Below are 20,861 nucleotides of genomic sequence, written 5' to 3' on the forward strand. Positions count from 1 at the left end.
CTAGGTCCTCATGTATGATGTTTGATTGCAGTGGAGAGGCTGCTGTGCAGCAAAACCTCTCTGTGCTCTGCAGCCCCTATCAGCAGTTATGGGTGAGGATCTGCAGACAAATTAATTTCCCGAAATCTTGGTGACATTTGCTGCCACTCACTGAAGGTGATAAAATCACCACCACCTCCCAGACAAGCTCTGCACAGCCCTGCAGTGAAAGGGCTGATTTATCCTCAGATGCTCTGCTATCCACACTTCCTATTTATTTACACATGGCACAGAGCACTGGCTCCTCTAGGACTCCAGTCTGTGCAATGCAATATAGCAATATATCCCAAACACACACCCAGAGCTGTGGCATCCTCCCATCCCGCTCCTTCCACTCAGAAAGGAATAAATCTGGCATTTCTCCAAGCAGATTAAGATAATCAGCACCAATTTACTTACCCTGAGAGGGCATTACCCTGATTGGAGCAGGGCAGAGCCCACTCTCTGATTAGGACACTGATATGATGTGGCTCTAAGAGGATGTTTTGAGTGAACTCCTGATTTTGCTGCCATCATCTGTTCAAATAATGAAGAAACAATTGGATGCAAGAGCACCCACACAACATTATCTGGATAAAGCCTCAGAGGCCAATCTGCTTTCAAAGCAGCAGCAAATGTTTATTTATGATCCCAGTGCTGAGGGCCACTTGGAAATGCTGGCTTTCCAAAGACCACCAAAGGGGCCAGGAAATTTTCTGTTGGCTTGGCAAGGGTGGTCTCAGACCTCTAGGAAGACAAACTGCAGAGAGAGACACAGAAAGAAATCACTGACAAACCATAAGGAGGAAATAAGCAGTGGACACTTTTTAAAGTCATTTTTTATAGTGGCCTGATTGCACTGTGGTTTTAAAGAAGATATTTAGATTAGATGTCAGGAAGAAATTCTTGATGCTGAGGATGGTGAGGCACTGATAAAGTTTGCCCAGAGAAGCTGAGGCTGCCCAACTCCTGGAATGTTAAATCCAGCTTGGATGGTGTCATTATCACATTTTTTGAAAAATCCCTTTGCCAGGATTTCTTTTCCTGGCAAGATGAGAAGCCTCAGCTTCTCCACGTTTTCTTGCTTTGGGATGTGGTTTGGAGATTGTGTATTTAAACACATTAATTGTTTTTAATTAATAGGTAATTACAGCCAGCTGTGTCGGACTCTGAGGAGTTAGTAACAAGTTTTCATTATTATTCTTTAGCTTTTTGATGTACCTTTTCTCTTTCTTTAGTACAGTTTTAGTAGATAATATAATATAATATAATATAATATAATATAATATAATATAATATAATATAATATAATATAATATAATATAATATAATATAATATAATATAATATATCAAACTTCTGAGAACATAGAGTCAAATTCTTATCTCTCACCTCGTCCTTAGAACATCACAACACCACAGGATGGGGCTTGGAGTAACCTGCTCTAATGGAAAGTGTCCCTGCCCATGTTAGGGGGTGAAACAAGGTGAGAGTCTGTGATTCACAAGTGAACTGCTCTTATCTTAGCTGAAAGACTAACAAATATTAGCAAGGAAAGAGGTTGGGGTTGTCAAAATCTCTCCTTAGTCTTCTAAAGAAGTGGCAGCGATGTTTTTGTTTTTAAGTGTAAATATTCTGCACAGGGAACTCCCAGGGGAAAACCTGCCTTTTCCACAGCACAAACAAAACCTCTGTGGGCCACCTGAAATCTGATCCTACATTTTCAGGAACAGTTTCATTGTTTTCTGTACCTACACCAGAGCACCTCTGAAATTTAGTCCTAAACATTAAAAGTGGTTGACTGGCCTTACCCTGTAATATTGTGAATCAGTTGACAGATCTGGGCAATAATGAATAACCTAGTTACAGGTTTGAGTGACAAACCCAAAGAACTGTTGACTTAAACCAGTTCATCACAATATCCTGATTTATCAATCTCTCCAGACTGAGAAATGCTGTTTGTCCACTTGAACCCAAAGGAACACAGGAGCTGAAGTCTCACTTTTAAAGTCATTTCAAAGAGACAAACAGATCCACCAAAACCAAAGAGGCAGCAACCCCCACATTTCCATGTGAGCTGTTGGACCCATAACCAGCTTTGGAAATCCACAGTTAATTTAAGCATTCAGGAAAATTCCCATTTGGTATCTGGGAACAGCAAACAAGACCCTGGGAAGGTGAGCAGAGCAGACCTGGTGCCTTGCTGGAAATGCACTGACTTTCTGTGCTGCTGCACCAGCTTTTCTGCCTTGAAGGCCTGAGATAAAATCATGCAGGGGGGAAATTAACTCAGCCCAACAGCACCAGCAGCTGCAGGGCAGCCTGATCACAAAAGAAAACAAGCAAAATCCTCATCCAGGGAAGGGGAAGACACAGACTTCCACTGAAATCCGCACTCAGCTACCTGACTTTGGTCCCTCAGTTAAATTATTGACAAGGTCACATCTCTGATTTCAGTATAAAAGTGGTTTTTATGTGAAGCCTGGTTGTGGGAAATGGATTTGTAGAGCATTGTTCAAGTTTGACAGAAGGCTTACACAGTATGTATTTGTAAACTTTGAGATAAGAAATGCTGACTTAGAGATGCCATGGAATAGGAGAGACATTGTTGGGAGAGAAATGGAACTGGAAACAAGTGTCAAAGGATGGCCTTGCAAATAAGACTGGATACTTTGGAGAAACAGAATTATGAAAGATGCATTGTAGTAGGACCCACATGGGTAATTTTAGATTATTGGCTTTAAGGAATTTACAGCATGGTGTGGCTAAAGCTGATAGGCCAAGAAATGCTTATAATGTATTGTAATTAATAAATAGTTGGCTTCTGATTGTGATGGTGTGATTTATAACATCTGTATTGTCTCACCCTTCACATGAGACTGAAAATGGAATAAAAGCTTTTAAAATCCCTCTCAGCTGCCCCATCTCTGGGTCAGAAAAAGGCATAATCTGACAAAATTGGTGTTTTGTGTTAGGAACAAAATATTGGTTAGTTTTGTGTTGTAAAGTTGTATAAAGACATGAAAGCTGGGGAAATCACCTGGTGAATTTGAAAGTGCTTTGGAAGGTCCCTTCCCTTCCTGAGTCACAGCTCCCTGCCAGTCTGCAGAATCAGAGAGTTTTTGGGTTTTCTGTCCCCAGCACGTGGTGAAGGGCTGCAGGGGGAACCTCTGCCAAAGGGAGAGAAGTTTAGGATGGTTGTACTGGATCAGCTGAGCCCCACATCCCATCCCTGAAGGCAGATGCTCCCAGAGAAAGGCAAACAGAGCTGATACTGCCCTTCCTCACTCTCCTGCCTGCACCAATTCACTGCTGACCCAGGGCTTCAATGCAGATTTTTGTCCCAGCAACTGTGAGCATTTAATGAGCAAAATGTAATACAGGAGGGAGAGACTGAATTTCTTGTTATAATTCCTATTGCTGTGAGAGCTGCCACCTGAGATCACACACACACACCTGATAAATGCTCTACAAACATGTAAAGAAGAGTCAGTATCTGCCCAAAAGCAGCTAAAAGAATGAAATCCCACAGAACACTGAATTGTCCCACCTGTGAACACCAGGACTCAGGCACAGGGTGGGGAAGTGATTTGCTCCAGGATTCAGATGAAAAAGCAACACTGGCTGTAATCAGATGGGGCAGCTTGGGCCAGAGCAAAGGCCAGGCTGGCTTAGTGAGGATGGAGTGAACAAGAACATTTCTCCAGGAAAAGTTTATGGATGGGACAGTATTGTATCTGCAGGGATCCCTGTGGCAGGAAGGAATGATGAATCTGACTCCATGTTCTCAGAAGGCTAATTTATTACTTTATGATACTAGATTATATTAGAGAATACTGTACTACACTAAAGAATACAGAAAGGAGACTTACTAAATGCTAAATAGATAATAATGAAAACTTGTGACTCTTTCCATAATCCCAACACAGCTTGGCCCTGATTGGCCAAAGAGTGAAAACAACTCACAGCAGAACCCAATGGAACAATCACCTGTGGGTGAACAATCTCCAAACACATTCCACATGAGCACAACACAGGAGAAGCAAATGAGATAAGAATTATCTTCATTTTTCTCTGAGGCTTCTGAGCTTCCCAGGAGAAAAATCCTGGGCAAAGGGATTTTTCCAGAGAATGTGAATGGCACAGGACAGCACACAGCAACACTCCCCCTGCACACCTTCCTGGCACTCTGGACAAGATCTCTGCAGTCACTCCTTGTACACAATCCCATTTCTGCTCTGGTTATCCATGTTAATTTATCCTTTTGTTATCCTCCTTTTTCCCCATACCCTTCCCATCTCTGCTGTGTCCCTTTCCAGATGCACAGAGGGGCAGAATGGCACAGAGCATTCAGAGTTAAAATGCTGGTTGTTATTTTTCTCTCTGTTCTTTATCCCCCACATCCCTCCAGGCCAGTGCTCCTGCTGTATCATCCTCCCCTTTCTCTCATAAGGATTTGGAGCAGAGGCTTTGCTTTAATTTCTCCTTTTTGCCACAAGTCCCCAGTTTGCCATTCAAATTACAGGACTAACAACAAAAACAACTCTCAGACTAAATTTCCCCCTGAAACTTGACTGCCCCTGGATTTTCTCCAGAATTTCAGGAACAGTATCCAGGCTTTCCTTCTTACCCAGACATAAATAAACCCTATTTTCCTCATTTATTTACCCTGAGCATTAACACCCACCCATCCCAAGCTTAGAGGGACTGTGGGGAACATCTGAGGTGGGGAACATCTCTGCATCCCTGCTCAGGGCAGGATGGCTCCAACACTCATCACCTGGGAACCCTGGAGTGAAATCTGCTTTTAGAATCATACAACTATAGAATTGTAAAGGTTGGAAAAGCCATCTAAGATCACCAAGTCCAACCAGCACTGCCAAGGCCACTCCTAACCCATGTCCCCAAGTGCCACATCCACATCTTTTAAATCCCTCCAGAATGGGGACATCACCCTTTCTCTGGGCAGCAGATGTGCCAGTGCTGGACGATACCTTATTAATGAATATTTTCATAATATCCAACCTAACTTCTGGGCAGTGAAGAGCAGAGGAGGGAAACACCTGAGCTGCCAGGCCATCAGAGGGGACTCCAGCACCCTCAGGAGCAATCCAGGTAGCTGCAGACCCTCCTGGCTCATCCCAGGGAGATGAGGACAGGGAAACTCTCCTGCCCACCCACACCATGTAATATATCCAGGGGAACTGCTGGATACTGATGGAACAAGCAGGAGCTTGAAGAACATTCAGATTATATTTTAAAAAATGGAAAATCCCACTGTTCTTTAAACCCTCATATTCATCTTCACAGCCCACACAGAAGTGACTAACCAAACCTTAATAACTAATCACTGCTGCTGCTAATTAGCCCCATTCTGTGGGATGCTGCAGCACCATCCCTCCAAACCAGAGCAACACCAAAGCCATTGAGAGGTGTCACTGTCATATTTTCTGAAAAATCCCTTTGGCAGGATTTCTTCTTCTGGGAAGCTGAAAAGCCTCAGAGAAAAATATAAATAATAATAATTATCTGATTGCTTCTCCTGTGTTTGGCTGCTTTGGAATGTGGTCTGGACATTGTCTACCAACAGGTGCATGTTTTATTGGTTTCATGTGAATTGTTTTTACTTAATGACCAATCACAGCCAGCTGTGTCAGACTGAGGAGTCAGTCAAGAGTTTTTCATTCTCATTCTTGTTAAGCCTTCTGATGGATCCTTTCTCTTTCTTCAGTATAGTTTTAGTATAGCAATATAATGTAATATAATGTAATATAATGTAATATAATATAATATAATTAATATAGAATGATATATTATATTATATTATATTATATTATATTATATTATATTATATTATATTATATTATATTATATTATATTATATTATATTATATTATATTATATGGCACAACATGTGACATTGCTAAATAAACAGGGACAAGAAACACAAGGGTGAGCAGCCACTCCTGCAAAACCAGTCCATTCACACACCTGAGTGGTCAGAAGGGAAAAGGGGATTTGGAAAAACGGCCTCAAAAAGGACTCAGCCTGGAGAACCTCTTGGCCTCACTCACAGTGATAAAGCCTCAAGCACAGATGGTGCTGCTGGTATATTAAAATAAATGATGGGCTATCAGGGAACAGCCTGGCTGAAACTCTTTATTACAGCCCAGGCTCGGATGAGGCTGTGATTAGAATTACTCAAAAACAAGGAAGGGAAAAGAAAAAAGAAAAAAGAAAGCAAAAGCCTCCAGTAATGCTCACCCTATCGACCCCTGTCTGTGATTCATGTTGATACTCAGCATCTTTGCAAGACAACAACTGCTGGAGGTGTGTGGTAATTATTTTATTGTCAGACAAAAATGTGAGCAATTTGCTTATTTCCAATATATGCTCCTAACTCACTCTTCAGGTAGAGCAGAACTTCTACACACACACACATATATATATATGTGTATATATATATATGTGTGTGTATATATATATGTATATATATTAAAAATTATATAAAATATAATTTATAAATATAATTTATATTTTTATATTTATATACTATTATAAAATATAATTTCTATAAAAAGATATTTTATATATTTTATATCTATATTTAATATATATTTTATATATATTAATATGTGTATATATATAAAAATATATGTATATGTGTTTATATATATATATATATAATTTTTATATATATATTTATCTATATGTGTGTATATATATATTCTTTTTTTTTTTTTTTTTTTTTTTTTTAGAGAGAGAGCATCCTTCCAGGAAATAACTTGGATCTCCTTTGATTCTTAAGGAGTCTTAATCAGAGTGAGCACCAGAGGGGAGACAGGTTTAGCATCAGTCATTTGTGGTTTGCACTTTCCAAGCAGAAAGCGCATCCACATTCTCATTAGGAAGGAACATTTTAAAATTACCCTCTCAATAAATTACCCTCTCTGTCCCTGCCACTTGTTGCAAAAAGCTCTTTTCCTCCATTTTTCTCTCGCCAGCTCTGCCATGGGGCCGACATTTTAACCCCAAAGCTCAGCCTCTGATGTAAATCCCTGTAAGGACAGAGGCAATTCCAGACTGCTGAACCTTCACATTCCCCTCTCTCCATTTTCTGGATGCCATGAAAACAGACAGGTTTTTGCAGTGCAGTTAGATCACTATTAGAAAATAAATGCGATTTCTCCAGTGTAAGGACAAGCCTCTTGTGGCATGGCAAAGGCCACCCAGACAGGCACACAAAGGGAAAATGAGCAACTCTCACCCAGGGAAGGCACAGCCCTGGGCTCCTCAATCAAGCAAAGTGACTGCTGAAATCTGAAAGGAGAGAGGGGCTCAAAACCAGCTCCTCTGCCTAAACGGAGCCAAATTTTCTGACATGGAGAAACTGCAGGGTGGCAGAAGGGGCAAAGCACACTGAGGAGCGACACACGTAAATATGTGACTCTGCAGGGATGGGAAAGGACAGGATTACTGCAGGCTAAAGAGAGAGCAAAACCACCATGATTTACATTCCAGTGGGGCTGACAGGCAAGGGGACAGGCAGTCCAAGGCAGCTGACAGCCCAGAAGGATTCCTGCCTCCCCGTGCTGCGCAGGAACCCAGATGGTGCCTGGGCAGCAGATGCAGCCCAGCCTTTGCAGCACGGAGCCCTGAGCTGGCTAATGGACCCTATCCCTGAATCCAGCCAAAAAAAACACCCCAAGATAAATCACCTGGAGCAGCAAATGCAAAGTCATGCTCCAAGGCACTAACTGTGACACATGCTGACTTTAAAGGAGGTGTCAAACAGATGGATAGAGGCAGACAGCTGGGGAAGGTCAGAAACGCTCAGACACGTGCCTGAGTTTTCCAACTTTGCTTTCCTGGGCTGACAGGAGCAACTGGAGGTGCAGCAGAAAGCCTTTTAGGAGTCTTCCTGAGCTGGGAAATCCAGAAGCTGGGAAATCCAGAGATCCAGCAGCCTTGCTGCTGCAGCTGCCCTTCTGTGCTACGCAGCAAGCCAAGGAGGGAGAATTTCATAAATTCATTAACACTGGAAAAGATGACAAAGATCATCAAATCCAACCACCAGCCCAGCACCAACCACCACTTCCATCACTAAACCATATCCAGGAGTTTTTTGAACACTTCCAGGGCTGGTGACAAAGTAATTTCCCTAGACTTGACAACTTTTGGTGAAGAGTTCCCCTTACTAAACCTTCCCTAACACTCTGTGTACACAAACATCACCCAAGGCTCCCCTACCTGAGCTGTGCAGGGGAGTCTTCTGTTGAGTTTTGGTTTTTTTTTTTGTTAGGGTTAGGATTAATTGTGTGAGATGGTATTTCTTGTTTGTATTTAGATGTTTATTAGTTTTTATCTATATTACAGTTTCACAAACTGTGAGTTCTACAGCACTTGACTCTAAGAAACTAAAAATTGAGCCGTATCTTTCTCTTTCTACAAGGCTTTATAAGGATAAACTGTCCAATTAAGAAAAGACACTTAGATTATTTTTACTTTTAACTCAGTAACTAATTACTTGTGGCTTGCAGTGTGGACTTTTTTATCCAATTACACAAAACCACCCAAACACATGGAGAAGAAGGAGCAGCCTCCACCCTAAACCCTCCATCTTGCTTTATATATATTGCTATATTCTAAAACTTTAAACTCTGAGTCTTCCACTCTGTGATATTACACACTTCTATTCCAATTACACACCCACAATCCCAGTGCAATCATTCAATTTTGGAAGCCTTCTCCATGGCCTCAGGTCAATGCAGTGTTCTCTTGGGGCTCAGTGCCTGTCAGCACAGAAAGTCTGAGATTCTCAGCATCCAGGGTTCCAACAGTCTTCCACAGATGTTTCCACCAGAGAAGCTGCTGAATCCTCCCTGCAGGTATTTGAGGGAATTTTTGCCTAACAGGGTAGTGGGAATTAGGACAGGCAGGATTCACAGCAGCCCTCAGACTTGGATTCATCCATTAGAAACTTTCCAACACCAACCATGGTGACCAAAATTCCCTCTTTCCTCCCACAGCCTGGCAGATGATTTCTCCATGCCTTCATGCCAACTCTCTCGCTGGGGATTTCTGAAGGAATTTTGAATGATTTAGAGATGAGACCTCTGAGTTTTTTAGATGATGTGATTTATTTTTCTTCCACATAGGCAGGAAGGGTGAGCTTGGCTCACATGTTTTTTGCATGGCTCAGAAGGTCACAAGATTTGTAGTTACAAGACTTTTTAGGGATTTATTGACCCATGAAACACTGCCAACGAGGATATTTATGTTTTTACCCAATCCTTAAATATTTTGTCTTATGGACTCATGCTACAGTGTAAGCTTTCTTAGCCAATCATGCTATGACACACAAACCTACAGTGCTGCATTCTAAATTCCTTCTTTGCCTTTGTAACTGCTTTTATTTTTTTTATATCTTAAACTCTAAAACTCTAAACTTTCCTCTTCTTAACTTAATATGTCTCTGCTTTAAACTACAAATCCACATTCTCACTTCTAGCCCCTGAGTTTGGAAGCCTCTTCCAAGGTCTCAGATCAAATCCTGTGTTTAATTCTAAGCTTTGGCTTACAGGCTCAAAGTTCTGAGATCTCCCTGCATTTCAGATTCCAAGTCTCTCCAAACTGAAGGAAAAGAAGCAGAAAAGCTGTGGATGGACAGGATCTCTTCACTCCTTCCTGCAAGAGCCAGTAACTTCACTTTAATACATTGTCTGATGGGGTTCCATCTTCTCTCTGGGCAGGGAGAGCCAAAAATGAGAAAATGCCTCTAAATCCTCCCCAGCCCCTGGAGACAGCACTTAATGGCTGGTAACAAATGGGCTTAGTCTTCCTCTGACACGGGTTTAACTGGGTGCATAAACACTGTGGAAGGGCTGGTGTTTCAAAGTAATATATCCAAGGATGTTTTAGTGCTGCTGCTTCCCAACACACTCCAACAAAAATGTCAGGGTAAAATATCAGCCTGATTGCTGTGAGCAGCAGCTTTGTGTCACCTGTTTCTGATAGCTGAGCTGGGATTAACCAAGACAGCCTCTAATCTTCTGATTTACTCTTAGGATCACAGGACTGCTTAGTTTGAAAAGCCCCTCAAAGATCAAGACCAACCATTTCCTCAGCACTGCCAAGGCCACCACTAACCCATGTCCTCAAGTGCCACATCCACACAGCTCTTAAATCCCTCCAGGGATGGGACTCAACCACTTCCCTAATCTCCATCCCTTCCCTTAGCCTTGATTTCTGCCTTGAGGACAAGAGCTGAGGTGTTTCCAAGAGGAAGGATGTGGCTCCAGCTCATCAGGGGTTCGTGCTCTGTTGTCACTGTCACATTTTCTGAAAAATCCCTTCACCAGAATTTCTTCTCCTGGGAAGCTGAGAAGCCTCAGAGAAAATTGAAAACAATAATTATCTGATTGCTTCTCCTGTGTTTTGCTGCTTTGGAATGTGGTTGGAGATTGTTTATCCAACAGGCGAATTGTTTTTATTTAATGACCGACCACAGTCCAGCTGTGTCAGGACTCTGGAGAGTTACAAGATTTTCACTGGTATCTTGTCAAGCCTTCTGTCTGTATCCTTTCTCTATTCTTTAGTATAGTTTAGTATAGCATTCTTTAATATAATATAATACCATAAAATAATAAATTAGCCTTCTAAGAACCTGGAGTCAGATTCTCAATTCCCAATTCCTCCTGGGGACCCAGCAAATACCACACTCTGGGGTTGGAATCTCCCCATCCCAGCTCACAGAGCAGACACACTGCTCCTGTCTTCCCCGTCGCAGACATCTTTTATGGAAAATCCTTTCCTTAGGATTTTTCCTGCTGAGAAGATGAGAAGGCCTCAGGAACAAAATATAAACATTGATTATCTGCTGCTGTGGAATGCAACAGGTGCATCTGTGATTGGCCCTTGTTGGATGTTTCTAATTAATGGCCAATCACAGTCAGCTGGCTCGGACTCTCTGAACCACAAACCTTTGTTATCATTCTTTGCTATTCTATTCTTAGCCAGCCTTCTGATGAAATCCTTTCTTCTATCCTTTTAGTATAGTTTTAATGTAATATATATCATAAAATAATAAATCAGCCTTCTGAAACATGGAGTCAGATCCTCATCTCATCCCTCAACCTGAGACCCCTGTGAACACCATCACATTCCCTCTGACACACACTGGCCTCATTCCCAAGGGCACAACAGTCTTGTGCTGGATGGAAAAAGGGAAGAGCACCAAAGGGTGGTGGGTCAGGACCACAGGGCTCAGAACTGTCCAAGTTTTGTGTCTCCTCTAGGGTCCCACTGACCAAGATCCCAGCACAGGGCTGTGCAGGCTGAAGAAATAAGGAATATTAGAGAGACACACTCCCCAAACCACCTTGGAATTAGATCTGACAAGGAGCAAAAGCCATCTCAGATGTGAATTGCCCCCTCCTGGGAGCTGCTTTATTGTTGTAACAGCAAATGTCACCATGAGCTGGCAGAGAGGATCCTCACTGCTCACACACAGCATGCACAATTCCCCTGGACAAGACAAACCTGATTAAATATGAGCCTGCTCCAGGATTAAGATGCAGCCATGAACAATCTCTTAAGTAAAAAAGAAGCAATTCCAAATGGAGTGCACATCCCTCACGAGGGACAGAAACCTGAGTTAGGCACAGATTGATGGTGGGAGCTTCCCTGCTGCTTGGGAGAGGAAAAGGGAGCTAGCAAGGAACATATGGAACTGTATAAATTATTTGGAGCACCCAGAAAAGACAGGAAGAATAATCATCTCTGTTCCTGAGACTGCTCATTTCTGTCTGCAGCCATGTGGAACCCAGGGCCTGCACGGCCACAGAACTGCCATAGATACTTGGACAGAGGATTGCTGCAGGCAGCTGCCCTTGGAGCACGTGGGGAAGGGAAATTTGCTGGTTACACTGCTCATCCTGGCTCCTGCCAGCCTCTCCCACCTGGCATTCCTGTGGGTTGTCAGCATGGTGACTCTGAGGGTCCATCCCAGGAGAAATGCAGGTGTGCACATCCTGCCCCCAGAAGGGAAAGGCAATGCCCAAGCACTCATTTAATTCCCCTCCTTCAAATCCTCACTCTGCAAAGGCTCCCCTGTGAAACCAGAGGGGTCACTGGGCCTCTCTGTGGTTTTCTCACCTCCTTTAAAGCACAGATGAGCCTTCCCAGGGTGATTAAGGAGATAAATGCATTAAAGATTAAAAGGCACTCCAATGTTCCACTGCCATGAGCTGTAAGAGTACTTAAAATAGATCCATTTGGGGCAGCAATTAAAGAACATATTACTAATTTCTGAGTCTCAGCTCCTGCCTTCCTAATGCTGGTTATTTTTGCCCATAAAAGCATTAATCCTATCTTCCTGTAAAAAATGACATTTCAAACATTCATCATCTTCCACTACTGTCCTTCTGCTCCTCTGCCTCCCCATCATTAACCAGAGGCATCTGTTATATGGTTTATGCAGTGTAATTTGTGACCACAGATCTGCAACACAATGAGAGCTATTTTCTCTGTTAGAAGCTGCTCAGAGCTGCAAATATTTTTTATCCCTTATATAAAAAAATATATAAAATTTCACATTCCAAAAGTGTGTTTATTATGCAAGTGCCTTGTCATTACCTGAGAGAGTTATACAACCTTCCATTATAGTGAGAACTGATGTCCTACCCACAGCAGTACATGAAACACAGACGTGGTTTCTATTTTGGAAACTACACGTTGAGGATTACATTGTCACACTTCATAACTTCTTCCTAAATTGCTGGTTTGTTTTGTTTGGGGTTTTTTTTTTTTGTTTGTTTTTTTGGGTTTTTTTTTTTTTTTTTTGTTGTTTAATCTCCAAATCCTATCCACAGGGATGGTCCAAACTCCCCTGTGTGCAATTCCTCCATGGGAAGATGGAAATCAAAAATAAATGTTGTGGAACCAGGCACCTTCTCACAAGCTACAACCCTGTAATGTGGAATTGCCATGAACAGGTGGATGCAAAGAAAACCCCAAAGGGTCAGCTAAAGAATGGCAGACCTGGACAAAAATTAATTTAGGTTAAAATACAAAATAGCACCTAGCATACACACAAGCCACCACAGGGAGTAAATCCAGATGTAAAATGGAACTGCAGGTTGATGAAGACAAAGGTGTAAAGCCAAGTTAGCAAACATAGAAAAATTATATTAAGTGCACCCTAAATGGAGAAAGAATAAACCACCAACTCCATACATTTTAAATGCACAAAGCAAACTACTGCATGCCCCAATGGGGTAAAATTAAAGGCTTGGTAAATTGCCCTAGATCTCCTACATTACCTAGGCAGGAGTTATTCCCCTTGGGATGTGGAGGACAGGCAGCACTGAGGCATCAGGAAATAGCTTGGGAGTCTGAGGCCATTTTCCTCTTGGCTCATTCTTGTTAAATTAGGAATTCTCACAGAACTGAGGGAATAAACACTCTTGAGAAGGGGGGGAAGAAACCACCACCAACAGAGCAGAGGGGTTTGATCTCCTTGGAGCTGCACAGCAAAATCCACCTGCTCTGAGATGCAGGAGGACCATAAACTAAACTAAACTAAACTAAAGGACCATAAACTTCTCACCAGGTCTGAACCCACCTCAGCCAACTGCAGTTCTCTGGTAATGCATCACAAAAGAGGGAGCAGGGGAAGATCAGGTATTTTTATTTATTCCCTGAAAATTCACATTAATCCACCTGGTTCTTCTGATGCCCTCCAGGTGTTCAGTGTTTGCCTACCACACACCACCTACATATAAATAAAGAAACAAGTACAGAGACACCAAAGCCACCTCACAGGGAATGCAGAGAGGTCCAAAAGTGCTGCTCTGCCCTTCACTGGTAACTTGCGACACCAAACCAGATCCCAAATCACATTCAGACCTTTCTCCCCCAGAGCTGCAGGGTGCCAGGATGGCTTTTGGAGGGTGAAATTCTATTTTATAAATGCACAGATTTTCTCATTTTCTGCTTTACTCTTTGCCTTTATACTGCTGGTTAGAGAGCCAGTTGATGGGCTGTAAAACTGTCAGTCTCATTACTGGCACTAATAAATGGCTTTTGCTCAGCTGGAGTTAATGTGGGACCATCTGAATGCCCAGAACTGACATTTTTAATGATTTTGTTCCTCCAGTGCCTTCTTATTGACCACTACAAAAATCCAAGCTGTCTCTTGCTCTGCCAAGCTGTTTTGTGGATCAAGCTCCTCGTTCTCCAGGGATTTGCAGTTGTGTCAGCCATCAGAGCAAGCAGCCTGGATAATAACTGGCCTGAGAACAGCTATTCCAACACTTCTGGGCTCTTCTGCACCACAGATTTTAGCATTAAATGTCAAATTTCTGAAGGCTAGAGGACAGAAGCATCCCCAGGAGGAAGAAACGTGTGCAAAGTGTTTTAAGAATGGAAAATGGCAGCTGTAAAAGTTTGGTGCTTGGATGTTGTCCCCTCTGTTGGGTGCTGTCACCTTCCCTCAGGTCTCCCTTTCCAATGCTGTATCCCAGGTGAAACAGAACAACTTCCCCTTCCAAACCCTGCTTGATTTACACAAAAAGGGAAATTCTTCACATCCCAGTGCTGTTCAGGGAAGGAAGCTCTTCTGGGCATGTCCAGCAGTTACAAAGCAGTCCCCAAATTAAAAGAACTGGATCTTCAAAGATGAAAATCACCTGGAGAAAAAGGGTTTCAATGAAAAAACAGCCCAGCCAGCAGATCTAAAGCTTAACAAGTCTTTTACAGCGAGTCTGGTGTCTCCAGGTGCTCCAGCAGAACAATGGGAGCAGCTCCTCCAGCTTCCTGCCAGGTTTGGGGGGGATTTCTTCTGTTCTTAACCACCCACTTTGTGCTGACACAAGCTGTGTGACTTTTCCCATCTTTCCTGCTCTCCCAAACCCTCTCCATCAAGGAGCAGGCATGGACACAGAGGCAGCCTGATGTGTGCCACGAGTCCAGAGCTGGGATCCAGGGCAGGAATCCTCACCTGGCACAAGCTGGAGAGGGCAAGGGCTGCAGCCCTGCAGAATCGTCTCCCATTCCTCACTCACTGCCAGGAAATCAGCTCTCACCCCCTGGGTTCAGCTCCTTCCATGGATTTAGGTTATCAGTGTGAGCCCATGCAAGCCCTTGGTTTTCACAGAATCACAGAATCATGCATGGCTTGGGTTGGAAGGGGTCTTAAAGATCATTTAGCTCCCATCTCCTCTTCTTGTTCCATTTCCTTTGTGCCTCTAAAACATAAATAGATTCCCTTTCTCTTAGGAGTACTGGTGAGCAGCAGCACACTGCAGATGGGGAAGGAGCAGTGTCACTCTCCTGTGACACTGAGGCACTGAGGTCACCTGGACAGCAAAAGAATAAATGGCTTTTTACAGAAGTGCCTGCCTGCTGGAATCAGAGGGCTGAGTCACAAGCAGAGAGGCTGATCCCACTGTGTCCCCTCCTTTTCTGCCAGCACAGCACTGCACAAAAGTCCCACCTAACTCTTAAAAATGACCTCAGCTCAGCCACAGCCTCATCCTCGCCCTCATGGGTGTTGTACTGGCTGGAGCAGCCTAAAAACAAAAGGAGATCCCAACCACTTGGATCTAGTGAGTTCCAGAGAAGACCAAAATCCTCATCTGCCCAGTGCTGCAGGTGCTCAGAGCCATCACTGTGATGCTGACCCAGCTCACACTGCACAGGGAAGTCAATAAAACATAAGGTGGGGGGACTAATCCTGCCTTTTACCACCTAGTCTGTTAATTCCTTGTCTGAAACTTCCTCAAAGAAGCCCTTTCAGGGGTCTGAGGAACAGCACCAGCCCCTGGTTGTGACGGTGTTAACAGGAGTTTTAGGATGAGGGAAGAGACAAGGATCTGACTCCATGTTTCAGGAGGCTTGATTTATTATTTTATGATATATATTACATTCAAACTATACTAAAAGAATAGAAGAAAGGATTTCATCAGAAGGCTAGCTAAGGATAGAATAGAAAAGAACAATAACAAAGGTTTGTGGCTCGGCTCTCTGTCCGAGCCAGCTGACTGTGATTGGCCATTAATTACAAACAACCACATGAGACCAAACAATCCTAGATGCACCTGTTGCATTCCACAGCAGCAGATAATCAATGTTTACATTTTGTTCCTGAGGCCTCCCAGCTTCTCAGGAGGAAAAATCCTAAGGAAAGGATTTTCCATAAAAGATGTCTGTGACACCTGGTCACTGCTTTCTCCCCTGCCTGCTGCACCAGATCTGCAGCTCCTGCCCTGAGCCTCTTCCTCCAGCAGCTGGAAATGCAGCTGTGACTGCAGCCCAGACACAAACCATGAGCTGGGTCTGGCACAGAACCCCCTCTGTAACCCCAGAGCTGATGGCAAACATTGTCACATACAACTCTTTGCATGTTCATGGCAAACATTGTCACATACAGCAGCACCACACATCTCTTTCACTGAGCTTGCCAAAGACAACCAGAAACCCTTAAGGACACAAATTATTCCTCTCACACAACTCCTGGGGGGACAGCAGGACATGTGAGACAGCCCTGACACAGCCACCACCCAACAGAGTGCTTTTCAAGCAGGATTTAGTGTGACAGGGAGGGATCAGTCCTGCTGCAAACTCAATCTCCCCTTCAAAGGCCAACCCTCCCACAGAGCTCTGGAAATCAAACCTCCCACGCAGTTCTTGAAACACAATCTTTGATTCAATTAAGGAAGCCAAGATCACTAAAGCAGACTGGGAACAGCATCACTGAGGAGAACATCCAGGTAAAATCAGAATTATGCTTCCAGGGGAAGTGATAGAAATCACATAGGTAGACATGATGGACAATATATAAAAGACTGAGGTTTTTTTATTGGATGGGCTTCTCAGAACAGCTAACTCTAACAGTCACACACAAAGACCTTCTGTCTAGATGTGGTTCAGCTCCCACAAATTCACCTGGAATGTTTCCACTGTGTTTGAGTGGGTTTGGCTTGGGAATTGAGTATGCTGGGAAATTATTCCAGAGCTTTTGCCAAGCTGGACAAGTTCCTTTCTCAGATCTCCCTTGTCCCACAGCAGCTCTGACCTGCATCTCAACGACTTCACACATACAAACACTGACTCCTAGGGGAGTAAGGCTAGAAATTAAACACAGGGCCTGCATGTACAGCAGGAATAAATTTATAAAGCTTTGCAGAGGCTTTGCATGTTTGTCTTTACACTGCCAGCACAGCTTCCCATGGCTGGACCATAAATGGACCTCTTAAAATGTCAGAAAAGTTAAGTCAGACAAATGTTCTGAAGTAGCAAAGAGGATGATGAGCAAATACACAACTCCTTTGTCCCCACAGGACAAATATCCCTGCACCAACCCATCCTAGGCAAAGGGAACTGAAATCTGCCCAGGAATCTCACCTGAGAAGTCTTTTATTGTCCAACCTTGGAGCAAGACAATACTAGGCTCTGGGAATGAACGAGCAGGATTGGAATATCCATATTTTCCCCAAAATGACAAGTCAGGTCACGCTGTCTGGGACACATCCCAGTTTCCCCCAGTTGTCACTGGTGAACTGGGATTCCTCAGGAATGGCCCTGCTCTGGCCATGGCTGGCATGAGGGATTGTCTCATGCAGAGTGAAGAGCAGGAGGGGTGAAGGGTAAAGGAAGGAGGAAAGGGATTTTCTCTTACCCAGCCCCTGGTTCTGCTGCTCCCACTCAATGGTGTCAGGAACCTGGTAGGACACCCCAGCCAGCTGGGCCACAGGGTTCTCCAGGCCAGCCAGGGGCTCCTGGGAGGTCTCTCCTGGAATTGTGAAGCCTGGCAGGTCCGTGTCACCCTCCATGCTTTCATCCATCAGGTCTAGGTCTTTGTCCTCCTCGTCTTCCTCTTCCTCCTCCTCTTCTTCCTCCTCCTCCTCTTCATCCTCTTCCTCTTCCTCACCCTCTGGCCAGGGAGACAGAAAAGAAATGTCAGGGAACATATTGAACTAGAGCTCAAAACAGGAGAGCAAACTTGAGTCAGCAGACACTCTGCAGTAGTAGCAACTGTACTATATATTCTCCTTATGGTTAAGAGTTTATGCAATTGCAGTTTAAACTGAAGTTGCAATTCACAGGAGATGATTTCACATCTTAACATGGGGAAACTTCAGCCCCACAGCATCTCCCTGTAATTCAGCACGACAACGTGCAAGGACAAGAGTCCAAACCCAGAAATATTTTTTTACCCTGGAGAAACAAAATCTTGAAACAGAATTGTTTTGATTCCTTGGCATTGATGTTCAAAGCTTTAAATGAAATCTTGTGGCTGATCATTTTATCTCTGAACTGGACAACAGTTTCTTTGGGAGTGGGAAGCAGAAGGGTCACAGATCTCTGTGGGGAGCACCAGGTTGAGCTCCTCCAGAGCAGAGCAGCTGCAGGAACCTGTCCCTGTTCTCTGGCAGCAAAAACACCCACAGGCCTTCATCTGGAGGAGCTCATCACCACTGGAGCTCGCTGGGGAACAAGATGTCGTCTCAGACTCTCAAATTAGTGGGAAATGTGGTAAATTTTTGGTTCCTAGCAGCAGGGTGCAAACAAGGATGTGCATGTGTACAACACGTGGGTTTCTGTAACTGCAGAGCTCCCTGCTTAACCCATCACAGAGAGATGCTCTTCCCCTGAATTCTGATCTTGGACGCAGCAATGAGTTGGTTCAGTGTTTAACTGATTGATTGAGTCTTTCCCAGCTCTGGAAAGGGCACAGCTTTCAGGACCAGGTTGCTCCAAGATCCCACCTGGCTTTGGAAAGGGCTGGGAAGAAGGCATCATAGCCAACACTTCACAGGAGAGCTGATAAATGAGACTTTGATGAAATTATTGTGAATTCAGTGCAAGGTCTCCCTGCCCATGGAAGGTGGGGGTACAAACAAGATGATCTTTAAGGTCCCTTGCAACCAAAACCATTCTGTGATTCCATGAATTCTCTGCTACAGCAGATAGCCATTTATTCCAAAACTGTCTGTACTGTTAACATATGGAAAAATAAATATTTAAGCCAGTATTTCATCACTAAAATGGCAACACAGGAACCACTGTACTGGATCAAACTAAAGGGTTTTTTCCTATTTTTTTTTTCTATTTTTTCCTATTTCCAACCACAACTGGCTGCAGATGCTGAAGGAAGTCTAGAGCAGGGCAAATACAGAGCCAGTCTTCCCACAGTTTTGGGGTTTTTTTCCCAAGTTATAGTTACCAAAGTCTCAGGGACATCCTCTGCCAGAATTTGCATTGGAGCAATTTAATAGCTACTGATGGAGCCACCCACCAGGGGAAGATAATATCTGGAACAATGGCATGCTTTGAATTTCTTCCAGTTCCTTTTTCAAGGCTGAGAATTGAAACACAGCATTTATGCACTTTTATCTAATTTACACCAACTCTGCTCAGCCCTGTAAAAAAATCCCTCCTATTGTAGTCACCCTGCATGCAGGCATTAAAAACTAACAAACCACCCTTTGTTAACCAAATCCTTTATTTGTTATATTTGTCACCCAAATATTTCTGCTGTAGTTGTAGCTCCTACAGGTTGGTGGCAATCCAACCTGGATTAAATGGCTTCCAAAATTTGGGATACCACATGAGATGGGAATATGAGAAATCAGTGGCTGCTATAAACCCACTGTGCTGTGCCAGGGCATCTCCCTGCCCTGGAATTCAAGGATTTGCTCCCAACCACTGCATGTTTTCCTCGGCTCACCAGACAAGACAATCCCAGTGCTGCCTTTCATTCCTGTATTCCATACAAATGAGCTGCTGCTGCTGGGATTCAGCTGCATCACCCTGCTAGAGACTGGCTTTTGGTGCCTGGAAAGATCATTCCTACCACACACAGCATCTGATGGAGCTCCCAGGGACGCAGCTAGCCAGCCCCTTAAATTCCCATTGCATTTTAGAGGCAGTTTCTGTGTTGTAATGTGCCCAGCATTTAGAATCAAATCAGGATTCTCTGTCAAAATGAATGTTGTCATACAAACCACACAGCTGTGAAGCTGAGAGTGGCACCTGGAGAGTGCTCACTGCAAAGACAAGTGAAAACAGGTCTTTTCCCTCTGCTGAGAGAAGCACAGCTATCAACAATCCCAAAAATTACCAGCAGAGACCCTGAACAGCCAGAAAACCAAAATATGAACAGAGCTTTCCCCTAGACTGGGAAAATCAGCCAAGAGAGAACAGGCATTGGGTTTTTATCTCTGAAAAACTGCTCTGGGACAAGGGGTTTAGAATACCCAATGTAAATTTTCTTTGATGGAACTTTTCTCTTGTCTAAATTCAAGGATTTTCTCTTAAAACAAAACCAAACTCTTTCTCCAGCAGCATTCACCTCAAGAGCCAGGCTAGAGACTCAGTTTAGAAACACAAAACTATTTTAAAGGGGGAAAAACCACCCAAAATGCTGCACAATCCCAGAATTTACCACTAGAGACTTTGAACAACCGGAACACCAAAGAGGAACATGAACAGAGGTTTTCCCTAGACTGAGTGGGAAAAGCAGCCAAGAGAGAACAGGCATTGGATTTTTATCTCTGAAAAACTACTCTGGGACAAGGGTTTTAAAATACCCAATCCAAATCTTCCATGATGGAACTTAAGGTTGTTTTCTCTTGTCTAATTCAAGGATTGCCTCCTAAAACAAAACCAAACTGGATCTCCAGCAGCATTCGCCTCAAAATTGCTCTCACACTGAGCCATGCCAGGCACTCAGTTTAGAAACACAAAACTATTTTAAAGCGGGGAAAAACACCCAAAATGTTGTACAATCCCAAAAAATATCAGCAGAGACTCTGAACAGCCAGAAAACCTAAGAAGAGG

General features: G+C 43.5%; 1 protein-coding gene across 2 annotated transcripts in view; it reads right to left on the bottom strand.

Moving 5' to 3' along the window:
- Positions 1-20,861, bottom strand: part of ARMH4 (armadillo like helical domain containing 4) — a 61,747-nt gene that overhangs the window by 20,498 nt on the left and 20,388 nt on the right. For both annotated transcript variants that reach the window (XM_063159720.1, XM_063159719.1), the window contains exon 5: positions 17,698-17,952. In XM_063159720.1, the coding sequence (XP_063015790.1) occupies positions 17,698-17,952 (255 nt within the window). The remainder of the gene's footprint in view (positions 1-17,697; positions 17,953-20,861) is intronic.

Source organism: Melospiza melodia, chromosome 6 (assembly GCF_035770615.1).
Source record: "Melospiza melodia melodia isolate bMelMel2 chromosome 6, bMelMel2.pri, whole genome shotgun sequence".
In the NCBI taxonomy this organism is placed as follows: Eukaryota; Metazoa; Chordata; class Aves; order Passeriformes; family Passerellidae; genus Melospiza; species Melospiza melodia.